The 15,704-nt window shown below is 32.5% G+C and overlaps 1 protein-coding gene across 7 annotated transcripts; it reads left to right on the plus strand.

Moving 5' to 3' along the window:
• The first annotated feature begins 2,102 nt into the window (after positions 1–2,102).
• On the plus strand, positions 2,103–9,645 carry LOC140892756 (mitogen-activated protein kinase 9-like). Of its 7 annotated transcripts, none has more exons than XM_073301769.1 (12): positions 2,393–2,648; positions 2,863–3,011; positions 4,244–4,652; positions 4,740–4,867; positions 5,025–5,084; positions 5,691–5,840; positions 6,730–6,885; positions 7,118–7,255; positions 7,334–7,407; positions 7,598–7,696; positions 7,799–8,057; positions 8,677–9,645. In XM_073301769.1, the coding sequence occupies exons 2-12, from the start codon at positions 3,003–3,005 to the stop codon at positions 8,689–8,691; spliced, it is 1,497 nt and encodes a 498-aa protein (XP_073157870.1). In that variant the 5' UTR covers positions 2,393–2,648; positions 2,863–3,002; the 3' UTR covers positions 8,692–9,645. The 7 variants fall into 7 exon arrangements, with proteins under 7 accessions (XP_073157858.1, XP_073157870.1, XP_073157885.1 ...); XM_073301784.1 differs by having other exon boundaries at positions 2,394–2,648; positions 8,674–9,645; XM_073301777.1 differs by having other exon boundaries at positions 2,397–2,648; positions 9,273–9,645.
• The last annotated feature ends 6,059 nt before the right edge of the window (positions 9,646–15,704 follow it).

Here is a 15,704-nt window from a genome sequence, read left to right on the forward strand (position 1 = left end):
TTTCTTTTGTCTTTTGTGTTTTAATATTCTATTTTTTTTTTTTGAGAACTTGTTTTAATATTGTAATTAAGAAATATAACTTTGATATTCCATTTATCTTCCGACGTATTCTCCCACAACTCTCAACGTTTCTCTGTCATAAACCCATTTCTTGAGAAATTTTGAAGACCACTTCTAATCTTGACTTTCTCATTTTCGATTACAATTTTTTTTATACGTTGATTACAATGTATTTAAATAGAATCCAAAACCTTTATTTTTTTATTTTGATATTTTTGTGTTTTAATATTTTGCATTTTTATCATTTGTTTTCTCAAAATTTGTTGGATGTAAATCGATTTGGAGCTGCATAATTCGTAACAGATTTAAAATTCAAGTGAAATTTTATCATGTTTTCCCCATAATTGTTTGTTTATTCAAATATTGTTGCGTGTGCCCATGGAGGTCCAGAACATCTCTTTAATAATATAGGAATCATATGTACTCGACAGTGACTTCAAGAATTGGCAGTCACTCACTTGCTATGAATTTATGAGATTTGAAACTCGGAAACAGTACATTTAAATTATTTAATTTATAAGATGTGCGTACGTTACTTTTGAAATTGAAATCACATTAATTATATTCCAGTAAATATGGTAGGAATTTCGATGAAATTGCATTAAAAATAAAGAGATTTTGATTTATATTCAAATTACTTGCTACGAGTTTTAGTTTTCTCTCAAATTGTACATCTATACTATATATAACCTATATTATTATATTATATAATAATAAACAAACATCTTAGAGTAACTATTTTGATAATTTAATTGATGGACAGATATACGATATACCTCTTATTTCATCAAATAGAAACTGTTTTGATAATTTAATTGATGGACAAAAAATACCTCTTATTTCATCAAATAGAATTTGTTGCAACAAACTTATTTGAGTAAAGCTAAAAAATAATTAAATGATCTGTAAATCATGGTCAATGTCTAAAAGAATTTTTTTTTTTTAAAAAAGTGTGATTTTTAAAAAAATATATAATTAAGTAAAAGATCTGTGAAACTTTGGTGTTGCTGGGTACCTCGGAACACCGATGGGCATTTGTTACTTTGCATCTGGACAACGCATCGAGAAACCTCGTTTGATAGTGCTGCTGTTTTGTTGGGTGAACGGAGAATTTCTTTTTTGATTGATTAATATTGTATACCCAAACTCCTCCTTTTAATAAAAGTGATACGATTTACCAGTCAAAAACAAAAATTTAGTATTTGGCAGTGTTAGAAATATTTATTTAATATAAAATATTTTTATCTCATAAAGTGGTTCATATGATAATTATTAAGATTTATTTATACAAAAATCTACATTTATCTATTGACCATAAATCTGTATAGATTTAGATGTGCATAATAATATTTTTATAAGTTTATCACCTTTTGAGTTTTGAAAAACAAAATATCTCATCATGATTGGTCGGATTTTAATCTCAAGTCTTTTAAATCTTAATATTTTGACTATTTAAATAATTTCCACTATTTAAATAATTTTGACATGTGACTGGCGTAGTTTGCAGGCTATTGCGTTAGTTCGAGAGTTTACCCAAAGCGCACCGAAAAATAGCGGCTGCGGGTTCCCACATCACAAAAAAAAAAAAAAAGAGTTAGTGAGACGGGCCAATTCATAACTCAAAGACAAGTTAAATAGAGCTGGTAAAATGAGTTCTATCAACCTCAGCTCCATGTTAACGTCGTATACGACTCGTATGAATGCGACATCAGCGTCATGAAAAATAATTAAAATTATAATAAAAAAAAACAGTAACTAATCAACACTGAAATTTATGATTAAAATCACGTGAAGAGAAATACATGGAAACATCAACTACAGGTACAAAACTAAATTTGACTCTAAAATAATAAATTGATATAATGTTTAAATTTTTCTCTTTTTTTTTAGGTATTATATTTTGCTCTTTTAAAACCCATAAATTTACATTCTTCGAAACTCGAAATTCCTTATTTTTTTCAAGGGGAAAAAAATAAAAATAAAAAAGACAAACGAAAATTGGTTGTAAATCTTTATCTTCAGTTTCAATTCCACGTCAGTTCAAACGAAAACTCATACGGTACCATTGGTTGCGTCAAAGCTCAGAAAATCGTAGAATTAGGGCAAAATTAGAAACGGGGCGAAGATTTCGCCGCCGCATAGGTGGGTACAGCCCAGCTCAAGCTTATCAGAATCTCCACCGACGAAAAGGTCAGCTCGATTTCTTCCTCACACAATCTCACACACACGCGCGGATGTGTGAGAGAGCAATGTATCGATTTGTGATAACGATGGATAAGGCTCACATTCCAACATACTATCACTGCTCTCTATTTATTGCTTTTTCCTTGTCTTTTACTTCGACTGGTTACGCATCATCGTGGAAATATACACACAAAATTATTTTTATGGGGCCATACTTTTTGGACCATTTCCAGTCGCCATTTATAATTATATATATATTTTCTTCTTTTTGTGGGTTTTGTTCGACTTTGTAAATAAATAATTTAGAGGCCACCGACTGCGACAAGCGGACGTAGATCTGTATAGACACCGAGATCTCTTTTTGTAGTAGATGAACACAGGTTTGCTGAGAATAGAAAATAAAGGTAAACTATGGTTTGTGGCAGATCACATAAAATAAAAACTGAAAAAGAAGATTTTGACATTTTTTGCTTAAAGTATATTTTATGGTCGGAGATGAATTGTATAATTATATTTTCTTGGAGCTAATAAATATTACTTTTTGGTACATGTTCAATCTTGCCCTTCATATGCATTAAAAAGGTGTGCGTAATGTCAATTCTTCTGTATGTGAACTAGGGTCGTTCGAAACAAGGATATATGATATATCAATTTCGCGGAGTTGCTGTTTTCATTGTAGTTTAGTTGCCCTTCTTCGGGGTTGCTTCGGTGGGATATCTCGTAGCTAAGCTACCTCAGATCTGGAGAAGTTCGTTTAAATGACTCATGTAAGTATGTTGATTCGTTCAATTGGTTGAATAATTGGGTTTGTTTTCGTTATAAACAGTTCTTTTCTTGGAGGCTCTATTTGTTCTGGATTTTTCGAAGTTTATAGGTCAATTGACTGTATACTTTTATGACGTTGGCTCAGTTTCTTGTTTTTCTGGCATAAATTCATTGAATTTTTCTGGCATTAATGAAAATTAAGCTTGTCTGCTCCTTTCCCCCCTTTTTCCTTTATAAATCCAACGCTAGTTGATTAATCAAATAAATTTTGTTTCGTCGTCCTTTATTATTTGTCAGTATCTTGCTGTTAAACTCTTTATTGATGATTCATTCTTCAAATGGATTTTATTGGTTATCATCTTCTTGTTAGATTATTTGCCATGATTCACGCTTCTTATTGATTTATTAGATTTTTAATATTACGATTTCTTTAGATTGAATTGTGTGATTCCATCCATCTGTTACGAAAAGCGACAATGGAAGTCAGGGTTTACTTGTCTTTTTAAAAGATGCATTAATCTCTGATAAGTCCACAATTTGTATGGGGAAATTATTTGAAATGATACACCTTTTTAATTACGAATTACTAATCAATTTTGGTCATTTGTAAAATGGTAGTTTCATGGGGTCGAAATGCATATTTTTGTACAAGCACATAGATATTTTTGTAGCTAAAAATTATTGCTTGCCATAATTATAAGATAGTTCTGCTCGGAAATTAAAAAAAAGAACTGTTCATAGCAAAACCTTATAACTGCCATTGGTTTAATGGCTTTCTTTTTAATGTCTCTAGTATGGCCCTTTATGCTGGGGACTAAATATTTTACACAAGTTTCTGAATTTATTCTTTTGTAACTATATTCAGTTTAGCATTCTTTGCTAACAATTCAATTCCCTTGAATTGATGAGCTCCAACACAAGTATACTTTGTTAAAAAACTTTTTTACATGAAAAATAACTATGTTAACTAAAGTTCATCTCACTGATTTACGCCTTACCTCAGTGATGTAGATTGGGCACAGCTTTTAACTTTGAGGCTTTGACCCTATTTGAGGCTCATGGTAGTCCATCTGGTCATACAATAATCAATCAACGTGGTGCTTAGTGTATGCTCCAGCACAGAAGCTCACACGTTTTTCTTTGTAGTTTGTGTTGGAAACAGTGTGTATTTTCCGCTTTTAAATTCAAAGAAATCTTTAAGAGTGAATGCTGACAGTTCTTCCTTATATTTTAGAACATGCCTTTCAAGGAGTTCTTCACTGAATATGGTGAGGCAAATCAGTACGAAATTCAGGAGGTTGTTGGCAAGGGAAGTTATGGTGTTGTGGCTGCTGCAGTTGACACTCACACTGGAGAGAAGGTGGCTATAAAGAAGATCAATGGCATTTTTGAGCATGTGTCTGAAGCTACTCGCATTCTTAGGGAGATCAAGCTCCTTCGCTTACTCAAGCATCCAGATATTGTAGAAATTAAGCATATTATGTTGCCTCCGTGCCCGAGAGAGTTCAAGGATATATATGTGGTGTTTGAGTTGATGGAGACAGACCTTCATCATGTAATAAAGACAAATGATGATCTCACTCCTGGGCATCATCAATTTTTTCTGTATCAGTTGCTTCGAGCTTTGAAATATATACATTCCGGTAGGGGGCTTCTCGAATTAAAAAGTTTTTAACGGTTTCTTTACACTTACAGGCATCTAATTTGACTTCCAAAATTTCCATTTGCAGCTAATGTGTTTCACCGTGATTTAAAACCCAAAAACATCCTTGCCAATGCTGACTGCAAGTTGAAGATATGTGATTTTGGTCTAGCTCGTGCATCACTGGGCGATGCCCCATCTGCTGTTTTTTGGACTGTACGTGGTTTGTGCAGAGACGTGATGGCGAAATCACTCTCTTTATCTTAATTTTCAAATCATTTCATTATATGTGGGCAATGTGCTATTATTGGTTTTAGTAATTTGTTGATTATATGTTTTGTAATTTCTTATTGATGCATTTCATTTTCTAAAGGACTACGTGGCAACTCGGTGGTATCGTGCTCCTGAACTTTGTGGTTCCTTTTTTTCCAAAGTAAGTAATCATTGCCAAGGTTTATGTGTGTGTGCGCTATATATTTCTTTATAATGTTTTAGGTTTTATTAGACTTCAGGGGTCTTGCTATGACAAGTTTGGTATGCATCTTGGTCAAATAGCCATCATGTTGGTTACCAGTGTCTTGAATTGCCTTTTCTTCTGTGATTCATTTAAACTTATTTGCATGAATTTTAGCATGCCAAAGAGTGCCACATTCATTTTTAAAAAATTGTAGCAATCTCTCAAAACTTTGAAATATGTGTTTTATTTTAAGAGCATCGTAGCTTTTATGTAGCGGTGATACTTGGTTCTGCTTAAATTTTTAATGACGTGTTCTTTGAAGTGGTAGTTAACCATCAGTACACTTTTGAAGTACCGGTGTAGAAGGAAAATGTAGAATACAGCTGTGGAATTTTTCATGGTTGTTGAATGTATGTGGTTGTCAGAGAAAAGTATCGGTTCATTACCAACTTAGTCTTAAATCCGTCGAAGTTTCTGATTAGCTCAATCTGTCTTGTTGAATGTTCGAAACTTTTTTCTAGTTGCAAATTGAGTGTAATTTTTGGCAAAACATGTCGGATTATCTGATGGTAATTTTTGCAGTATACTCCTGCAATTGATATCTGGAGCATAGGATGTATATTTGCGGAAATGCTCACGGGAAAACCATTATTTCCTGGGAAAAATGTGGTCCATGAATTGGACATCATCACTGATCTTCTTGGTTCACCTTCTGCAGAGACCATATCAAGGGTCTGTCTCTATTCTGTGTAAAGTAATCTCTTAGATTATCAACTGCTTGCCTAGAGATTTCGGATTTAAGATGAGAACTTAAGCCCTATTTGTTTGGAGATTCCACCTTCACTTAACTCATATCAAAATTTATTAATACACGCGTTGCGTGCTTTTTTAATATTTTTGTAATTAATTTGATTTATATTCAAATAAGAGTAATATCATACTTGTAAAAATCACAGATGGATTAAACTTTAATTTGAAATATCGAAATATAAAAAAACAAAAGAAAAAAAAAGTAATATCTATACCACATAAGTGCAATTTGGGTAGAAAAAAAGATGGTGTCCAAGGGACAGATTCTTTATATGTAGTTGTAGGTATCTATGCATTCCAAATTTTAGTCCATATATATATATATATATATATAGAAATTTTCAGTTGCCCAACCAATGATGTCCAACTCGTCCCTGACTAGTGATGCGAAAAATAAAAAAAAAAAACTAAAACCCGGTACCGGGTTTTAGTGGTCGGGACGAGGTGGACAGGAATGGTTGGGCAGCTGAAAACTTCTATATATATATATATGATATATGATATATGAAAGTTTCCAATCAGATTGTATCACATATTTCAAATCATTCATTCAAAACATAATATTACTATATGATCAAATATTTTCTCTCTTTTTTCCAGAACTGTTATTTGTTTCACTCATTTCACTTAATATTAGACATAACTTAATTACATATTGCATGAAAATGGATATCTAAACATCTTATGATTATTGCTGAAAGCTTATCCATTATTTCGGAGCCCAGCTAAGTTGAAAGCCCAACCTTGAATGTTTATGTAGATGGCAGAAGAATGTCATTCTTGAACCATTTTACTGTCATGCTACTTGCAGATTCGAAATGAAAAGGCACGAAGATATTTGAGTAGCATGAGGAAGAAAACACCTGTATCTCTGTCTCAGAAGTTCCCAAATGTTGATCCGTTGGCTCTTCGTTTACTTGAGCGTCTGGTGGCATTTGATCCTAAAGACCGTCCTTCTGCTGAAGAAGTAAGATTTACGGCAACTGGGCTGTCATTCTTTAATTCCCTTTAATTGGGAGGAATAGGGTAAAAGGACCTATTAGCTATACATTGGGGATACCTACATTTAAAAAAAAAAACACGCACGCCCGCGCACACTCACACGCACAGTAGGCCCAAATTTAAAACTTCTGACATTGATTACTTCACAATCGATTTGGAGTTTCTGTTTTGACATGAGCAATTTTTTCTCGCTACAGGCATTGGCAGATCCATATTTTTATGGTTTAGCAAATTTGGAGGATGAACCATCAACCCAGCCCTTTTCAAAATTTGAGTTTGATTTTGAGAGGAGAAAGCTAACAAAAGCCGATGTGAGGGAGTTAATCTACAGAGAGGTACGAGAAATCATCTTTTGAATAATGCTGCCGTTACTTTAGCTGTTACTTACATTGTATCTCCATTAAGCAAAACAGATCTTGGAGTATCATCCCCAGATGCTCCAGGAGTACCTTCGTGGCGTGGAGCAGATTCACTTTATGTATCCAAGGTCGGGCAATCGAAAGAATATTTACTGACTTGATGTCTCGTGTTGAAGTTAAAATTTGAGTTTTAATCATTCATTCTTTATTTATTTCCTTCAACCTTATGATTTTAGGCTATATTCTTTCGAAAAGTTAATATCGTGTCTTCCTTTTTGGTTACGTGCGCTTGTGTAATAAACTTCTATAACTTTTCAGCGGTGTGGACCAATTTAAGCAACAATTTGTTCACCTTGAGGAGCATCGTGGTAAAGCTCCTAGACCCCCACTTAGAAGGCGCTATGCTTCACTACCTAGGTAATGTGGTGTTGATTCTCTGGTAAATTCGGATCGTGTTGACTGTTGATTGTGTGTCCAGTATCTATAATTAGTTTACTTTCTTTTTATTTTCACATGCAGGGAACGAGTCTGTGCATCCATAAATGAGGAATCTGAGCAGTATGTGGAGTCCAAAAATCATCCTATTAGTGAAATTTCACACCCATGCCTCGTGAGCCCCAAAAAGTCACTGGATGTTAAGGGATCGGAAGTTACGAATACAGTAAAAGCTAGGCAAAACAGTTGTAGAAATTCAAGCTACAGTGCACGTTGCTTGTTAAGAAGTGCCAGCATTAGCGCTTCAAAGTGTATTGGTGTTGAAGCAGTGGACTACTGTGAGGTAAGTGTCTCTATCATGTAGCATAGTCTTCTTGTTATATCTAAATTTTGAATGCACAAACCAATTAGATCTTTGGGTGGTGCTGGATGGGCTTTCATTATTTTTTCAACTCAAAAGTTCTGAAAGTGCTTTTTGAGAAATTTTTCAAAAATATGCTGGGTTAGGCATTTTTGAAAGTGTTTTTGGTTTAGACTTACGACTTATGAGTGTGCGTTGGTATATTATGAATTGTGTGATGATTAATGTGGTTATAGTAGAAAAATCGATGACATAAGCAGCTGAAATTTTGTATTGACAATTGATCCACAAACTACTTACCCATAGATATTAAAAATACACAAGAATTGCACGTATAGGTCTATAGGATTAAGCCTCAATGAGGCACAACCGTTGCACTTAGGAAGCGATCACTGTATCCTTTAGTGAACCTTTGCCAAGTTGCGCCGTGACAGTGAAGCACGGGCTTTGGTGAGCCTTACAAGTAGAGGTTTTAAGCACATTTTAAATGAAAAATTTCTGAATTGTTGAGGTGAAATTCAATGTATTAGTCATTCATATTTGGATTGTTCAATAATTTATGGCCTTCCAATTGTATTCATTTGACATATTCTTTTAGTAGATCTACGTTTCATAACATTGTTACGCCACGTGCGACCTGATTCAATGAGGTGTGCCTTCCTTGTGCCTTTGCCTGGACTCTACTCCGCAGATGCGCCTTATATATCTTTATTAAATCTGTCCTCACCTTTTGAATGGAACAATGTCACCTCAAAAAGTGAATATACTCGGCCCAATTATTTTATTGGAATCTTTTTTTCCCTTTCTTTTTTTTTCATTTTGGCTGACGTGCTGGGAATCTGCCGATGCCTGTGGCATAAACTCTGCCATATGTGAGATTAAGAGTCCCCCATCCCTATGAAAATATCCAGCATCGAATCATTCAATAGTAGTTTAAAGTGTCACGAAGAGCATGTCTATCTGCAATGTTGATTTTGTAGTAGACTCTGGAAGGCAATTACTATCAGTAATATGATCATCAAATCATATTATGTAGAATGTTTTTATTTAAAAAGTTGGGTTTGTAAAACAAGGAAGAGCGGATCCAGAACTGTTATTTTGTTTCGTTTTCTCATTTCAGTAAGGAACATTTGGTTCATGTCAACAGAAATTTTGATTTTTTGTTTCTTCCACGTTGTGCATTTTTTGGCTGAGCAGGTGTAAAGGCAAAGGAAATGATCCACCTTTACATTTCTGCTTCTGAATATCAACTTAAGGACCGATTTAACAGTGAGTAGTATGTAATCATAAAAAACATGCTTCGTTCTCTCATCTGCATTTACCAGAGGAGCAAACTCAATCTGGTCAGCTTCGCTGGTAAGTACGTCTCCAGATTTATCATTTGACAAATCCGTAACATTCGATTTCTGATTATGAAACGCGCTAACTGTTTGTGGGTGTAGTTCATGATTTGTTGTGCAATTGTACTTGTAATTCTTGTATCTATATTGTTAAAAGACAATGGATGATACCTAGTGGAATGGTGCTGTGATGATGACGACTATAGTTATTATTATTTTTCTTAAGTTCAGAGGCATGTGTACTCTCTCTCTCCGTTCTAGTCTCCTATGGTAATCGGAAGGAAAGGATATACCAATTCATTCTGTAGACTATCCACCGGGGGGCCCACAATAAATTCAAGAGTCACATCGTGGGGTGATCGGATATTTTTAATAGAATAATATTAAAAATACAACAAATATAATGTACAACGATATTTATAATAATTATATCTATTTTATCATGAGATGTTGAATTTAATTTATTGTAAGATTTTGATGAATGAAATTTTTGTATTGAATTTTTTGTGTCATAATATTTAGTGTATAAATTTGGTTGTACTTGTAGCAATACTTTTTTTAAAAACCGTTTGAATCGTGCAAATCAAATTGTGTCGATGAATATTAGGAAAATTTCCCTCTTTCCAAGTACATGTTTTTAATTTATTTTTGTTTCATAAACTTTGTAATTAAACAATTAGAAGATTTTGTTAAAGAAACAAAAAAAAATTTGACTTGATAAAATAAAATTAAGGACATTATTTTATATTTAAAAAAGAAATTATATTAGACGAAAAATTGAAAACTAAGAAAGAATATTCGATTTGATCTAATTTACTCCAACTTATTTATTGGATCTTATATTATATATATTTTTTCAGACACAAATATTAATATTATAACCCTATAAAAATAAATTTGCTTTAAATCTTTAAATTCAAACATAATTTTGCAATCAATTTTTGTCAGAAAAAAATGTTTGAACTCTCTAATCCATAGCAAAATGTTTCTGCATCTTTTGGGCTCACATGTTTTTTTTTTATGAAAGTCGGTACAAACATTGAAAATACAGTATTAATACATAATATTTCAACATAATTTGTTTCAAATTTGATACTAACATATGATTTTTTAGTACTTAAATATATATGCAAATATTGATATTAATTACGCATTTGTCTTTTTTTTTAGGTAAACTTGTAATTTTATTAAGAAACATTGTTCATTACAAGTTCTATCAACCACGAGGAAAACTCACTATTCACCCAAACATAAGAGGAATGAGAGGAAAAAACAAAATAAACAACTCTATGTGCTACATTATTAGCCAATCTATTCTCATGAATCAAATTGGTAATAACAGGAAGCTTCAAAAGGTTTTTGATCTCTGAGGCGAAATAATATGCATAACCAAGGTTTTCCTTAGTAGTTGTGATTGTCTGCACTGCTAGTAAGGAATCTATTGCAACTTGGACATTAAAAAAATACTTTTCATAAAGAAGCTGATAGAGAGATTTTTTTTAACAAATGTCATAAGCAGTCGACCTTGTTAACCTCAAAGCACTCCTCCCACAGTGTATCTATTCAATCGTCGTTAACACAAGCGTCCACATTTAGTTTGAGCATACTAACATCTAGAAGTTGCCATTTTTTGTTGGACCCGCTGCCCGTGTGCGACTCAATGGTCTGATATGCTCAACATGCTAAGCGAAAATTGGCTAGAAAGGACTCACACCATCCGACATCCACTGAGATCGCAGACTTGCAAGAATCATGTATGAAAGTCTGCCTATCTTTCCACATAGCCCAAGTATGGATAACAAAGAGTTAGAATTCGTCCGTGGACATCTTCAATCTCATCCATTCACAAAAGTCTAGTGTGCTGCCACCCTTCGCTATCTTCATCACATGAAAGAACTCGGTTCTTTCTAAAGGTATTTTATCGCGGCACAAAAGAATAGAGAGTGACAGGTAGAATCATGAGCAAAGTTACATAATATGCAAGTGCCACTGGTTGGTACATGATGTCGAATCATATTGAGATTCGAGGGAATAATGTCATGGGATAATTTCCACCAGAATATATGTACCTTAGGTGGGATGGATAATCCCCATAAGAACAATGTATTTTCCGACTGATTTTTCGGTGGACTGAAAAACCCCCCTTTGAACTCGATATCCATCCCTCATTGAATAATGCCCTTTATTATCAAATCTCCAGAATATGCTATCCCTAGACTTCCTTGCATGGATTAGGATCCTTAGAATTTCATCAGCTACATAAGAGTTGAAACTATGACAGATGAGCTCTCGGTTCCAACAGCCATCTCTGATTAGAGAGGCGACCATACTCGCTCCTGAGACTAGCACCTCGCGGCCCCCTAATGTAGAAGGTAAATTGGGAATCCAAACATCGTCGTTTGCATAGAAAATCCCAAGATCACCAGTGAATTTTCCGCCTTCCTTCTTCCATAAGTTGGCACATTCTTTTTCAATCTCTTCACAAATTGACTTTGTCACTCTGAAGCATGTCATAACATTCATTTTCAATCTCTTCACAAATTGACTTTCTCGTAGAGTTGTAAGCATTCTTTTATTCTGGCCCCTTCCTCCATATTCGCTCTAAAGAAGACCAGACTGTCATCTGCAAAGAAAATATGATTAATAAGACCCCTCACCTCATAAGAAGACAGAATCGCAAAGAGACCTTGGGCACATCACACAAAGATATTGGGTGATAGAGGATCGCCCTGACGCAACCCTCTACTAGGATAACAGGGCCTACCACCTCGTCATTAATACGGAAAAAATAGCGAACCGATCTGACACAAAGCATGATCTTCTCAACCCACTCCACTCCACTCCAAATCCCAACCGGATCATAATAACATACAAAAAGTCCAATTTCACTCGATCATAAGCTTTGCTCATACACAAAATATTAAAAATATGGTATTAATATATGATATTGAACATCTGTTGCAAGTGTTGAATAAATAAAGTTGTACAAAATTTTGTACCCAAAATTTTGTATTTTGTATCAAATTTAAATCAGTTAGTACTCAAATATCATATATTGGTATCATATTTTCATGTTTTGTACTGATTTTCACTCGTAAAAAAACATGTGGGCCCAAAAAATGCATAAACATTTTTGCATTGATTAAGGAGTTGTTGAAACATATATTTTTTTTTTCTGACATGAACTGAATACAAAATTATGTTTGAGTTTGGGGATCTAAAACAAACTTACCCATATTATAGACCACGATATGTTAATTATTTGTATCATATTTTATTTCGAATATGATATTTTAAATTAAGATCTTATTTTCATTTAAAAAAAATATTTAATCTTGTGCCGTTGTTCAATATTTTTTTAACTCCAAAAATTGCTGAACGGATCAAAACATCTCGAAACTGCACATCTAATTTTCTTGAAATATTAGAATTTTTAAAAAATATTTCTATGTAATTCAGTGTTAAGTTTATGAAAAAACCTACCAAAAAAAAATCATTCCCATTTTATCAAATTTAACCATTAAATATAGACTATTTTTCATTTGCTTTAATTTGTTTTGAGTGGCATTTACTTCAATTTTAAAAGGGCCTGGAAGAAGACCCGTATCTCTCGTCTCCAAAGTTTTCCGGATCCTACCCGACCCATGAAACCGTAGCGGAGTTCTGAAAATGTTATGGCGTTTGGAGGCGGGTTTGTGATGATAAACCAAATGGGCGTGGCCGCCGGTGAAAGTGTAATTCCAGCCCAGAAATGGGCTCGAAACATCCACTTCCACCGCAAATCAGCCAAGCCAATCTGAAGCACAAAACCCGTACTATGATGCCATTGTTACTGTCGAGGGCTGAGAATCAGAGGGCCGACAGCAGAAAACCTGCCGCCTATTTCAAGAGCCACAAACAGCTTTCTGTTTAAGCTCTTCCCTTTAGCATCAATCCAGCCCCTCGTAAATTGGACTATATTGAACCGGGGATACAAAATCGGAGGGAATCGGGCTTCGGAGAGTCGATTCGCGGAGAAGAAAAGGGTTTTCCATGGCGGCGGTGCCTGGCTTGGGAACCCTAATTGATGTTAAGACTAACAAAGCTTGTGCTGAAGTTGTATTTATGGAAGAATTGGGCCGAGGATGGGTTTTTTATTTTGCCGCTAATATTCTTTTTACTCAAATTATTGATTTATAGTTAAATATTTCGTATCTCTTAATCGGTTTGGTTCGGGTGATTGGATTGATAATATATGGATAAGTAATGTAACGCAATAAAAAATAAATAAGAAATGATATTGAATATAATATTTGATTTGATTGATAGATTATAGTTGATTTGATTTCATTGATTAAATTTTATATAAATTACTATTTTATTCTTTTAACAATAAATAAAATATAAATAATATTATTTATAAGGGGTAATATAGTAATTTAAATTCAATGATTTGATTGATGTAAGATAAATAATTTATGATTTAATTGATGTAAAATTATAATTAATAGATGGATAAATAATATGATTAGAAGAACGTAGGATTAGATAGGATAAATTTATATACGGATTGTTAATACTCCAACCAAACATAGCCTAAATTTATAATATGATAAAGTCAAATCCTTGGTATCTCTTAAATTTATAATATGATAAAGTCAAATCCAAGTTTTACCCATCATTCGCTGAGATATTCCCGAAAAGTCGAAAACTAATACTGTGTTTGGATCACGGGAATTGGACGGGATTTGGTGGAATTTGAAATTGGAATTTGAAATTGGAAATACAGTTTCACTGTTTGGCAACTTGGGATTTCAAAACGAGATAGGTATTTGGTGGGATTTCATGGGATTTCAATTAGTTATGTGAAATCTTGACAAAATTGGTCGAATTTCACGGGATTTGAGTTTATAAAACAATAAAATTATTTTTAATAATAAATTCATATACTTTACTTGTATATTTTAAGGTTTTTTTTATAATTTTTTATAAAATATCATTTATCCAAAATTTATAATATCAAATTCCAAAATATATTTTAACTTTTTGTCAAACACAAAATGGAATTTCAATTCCATGGATTTTAAAATCCAAATCCAATTCCAAATCCAAATCCAATTCCAAATTCCATTTTTTAGACATCCAAACACACTATAAGTAATAAGGGCTTTGTGAACTTTTCTAAGATGTTAATGGGTAAAAGAATTGGAGTTTGTTGAATATATTTTCCGAAATAACTTACTTAAAAAAATATTATTTTATTATTATAAATATAAACATAAAGATTGTGATACCATCCGGTAACATATGTACTCTCTTTCCATTCAATTTCCATTATTTTTTTACTATAAATATAAACATAAAGATTGTGATAACATCTGGTAACATATGTACTCTCTTTCCATTCAATTTCCATATATCTAATGAATTAACCTTACCTCTTCTATATATTATAATCACAATTTATAAAATTTATAAGGGTGATAAGTGACAAATATATAAGAACAATGGATGCAATAATTCTTCTAGTGTTAAGAAATTTTTTTATTTTTATTTTTCAAACATTTTTCTAACGATTTGTCATTCAATGTCTCTTTCGGATCAATTGCAAATGTCGAAGAAAATCAACTAGATATATGTAAGAACTTTCATTTATTTAAAATTTTTCCCATAAATATCATTTAACTTATTACATTTCTCTATTAATTTCAATCATATCTCAACAATTTTGTAAAATAAGTTAATCAAAATAGATAATTTAATATAAATATTCATCATACATTTAAAATATTAATGCATTATTTTTACACATAAACAACTGATATAGATTATCATAGTCCATAGAAAGAATATGAATCAATTATTTTTTAAAAATTATAAACACTACCTTAGAGAGAGAATATGAATCAATTATTTTTAGCAATTATAAACACTATCTTAGAATATTATAAAAAATATAGCATTTCGTGTTAAGCGTAAAAAAAAATAAGTATTCTTCTATCACTATATTAACCATCACCACCGATGTAATTAAATGCATAGAATATACCTTTTTACATTAACTTATTTTTATATCATATACATTTATTTCTCTCCTCATAATTATTTATTTCTCTCCTCATAATTATTTATAAAAATAAAATTACCAATATATTTTCAAATATATACCAATATTAGAATTTATTAAATAAATTCGAAGTAAAGTAAAGATTTTATTCGAAGTAAATTTCTAGTTTGAAAAAAGAAGTAAAATCCTCATTAAAAAAATTGAAGTAATTTGTTTTTTTTTTTTAAAGTAAAATTGAAGTAA

Source organism: Henckelia pumila, chromosome 1 (genome assembly GCF_033568475.1).
Source record: "Henckelia pumila isolate YLH828 chromosome 1, ASM3356847v2, whole genome shotgun sequence".
Classification (NCBI taxonomy): Eukaryota; Viridiplantae; Streptophyta; class Magnoliopsida; order Lamiales; family Gesneriaceae; genus Henckelia; species Henckelia pumila.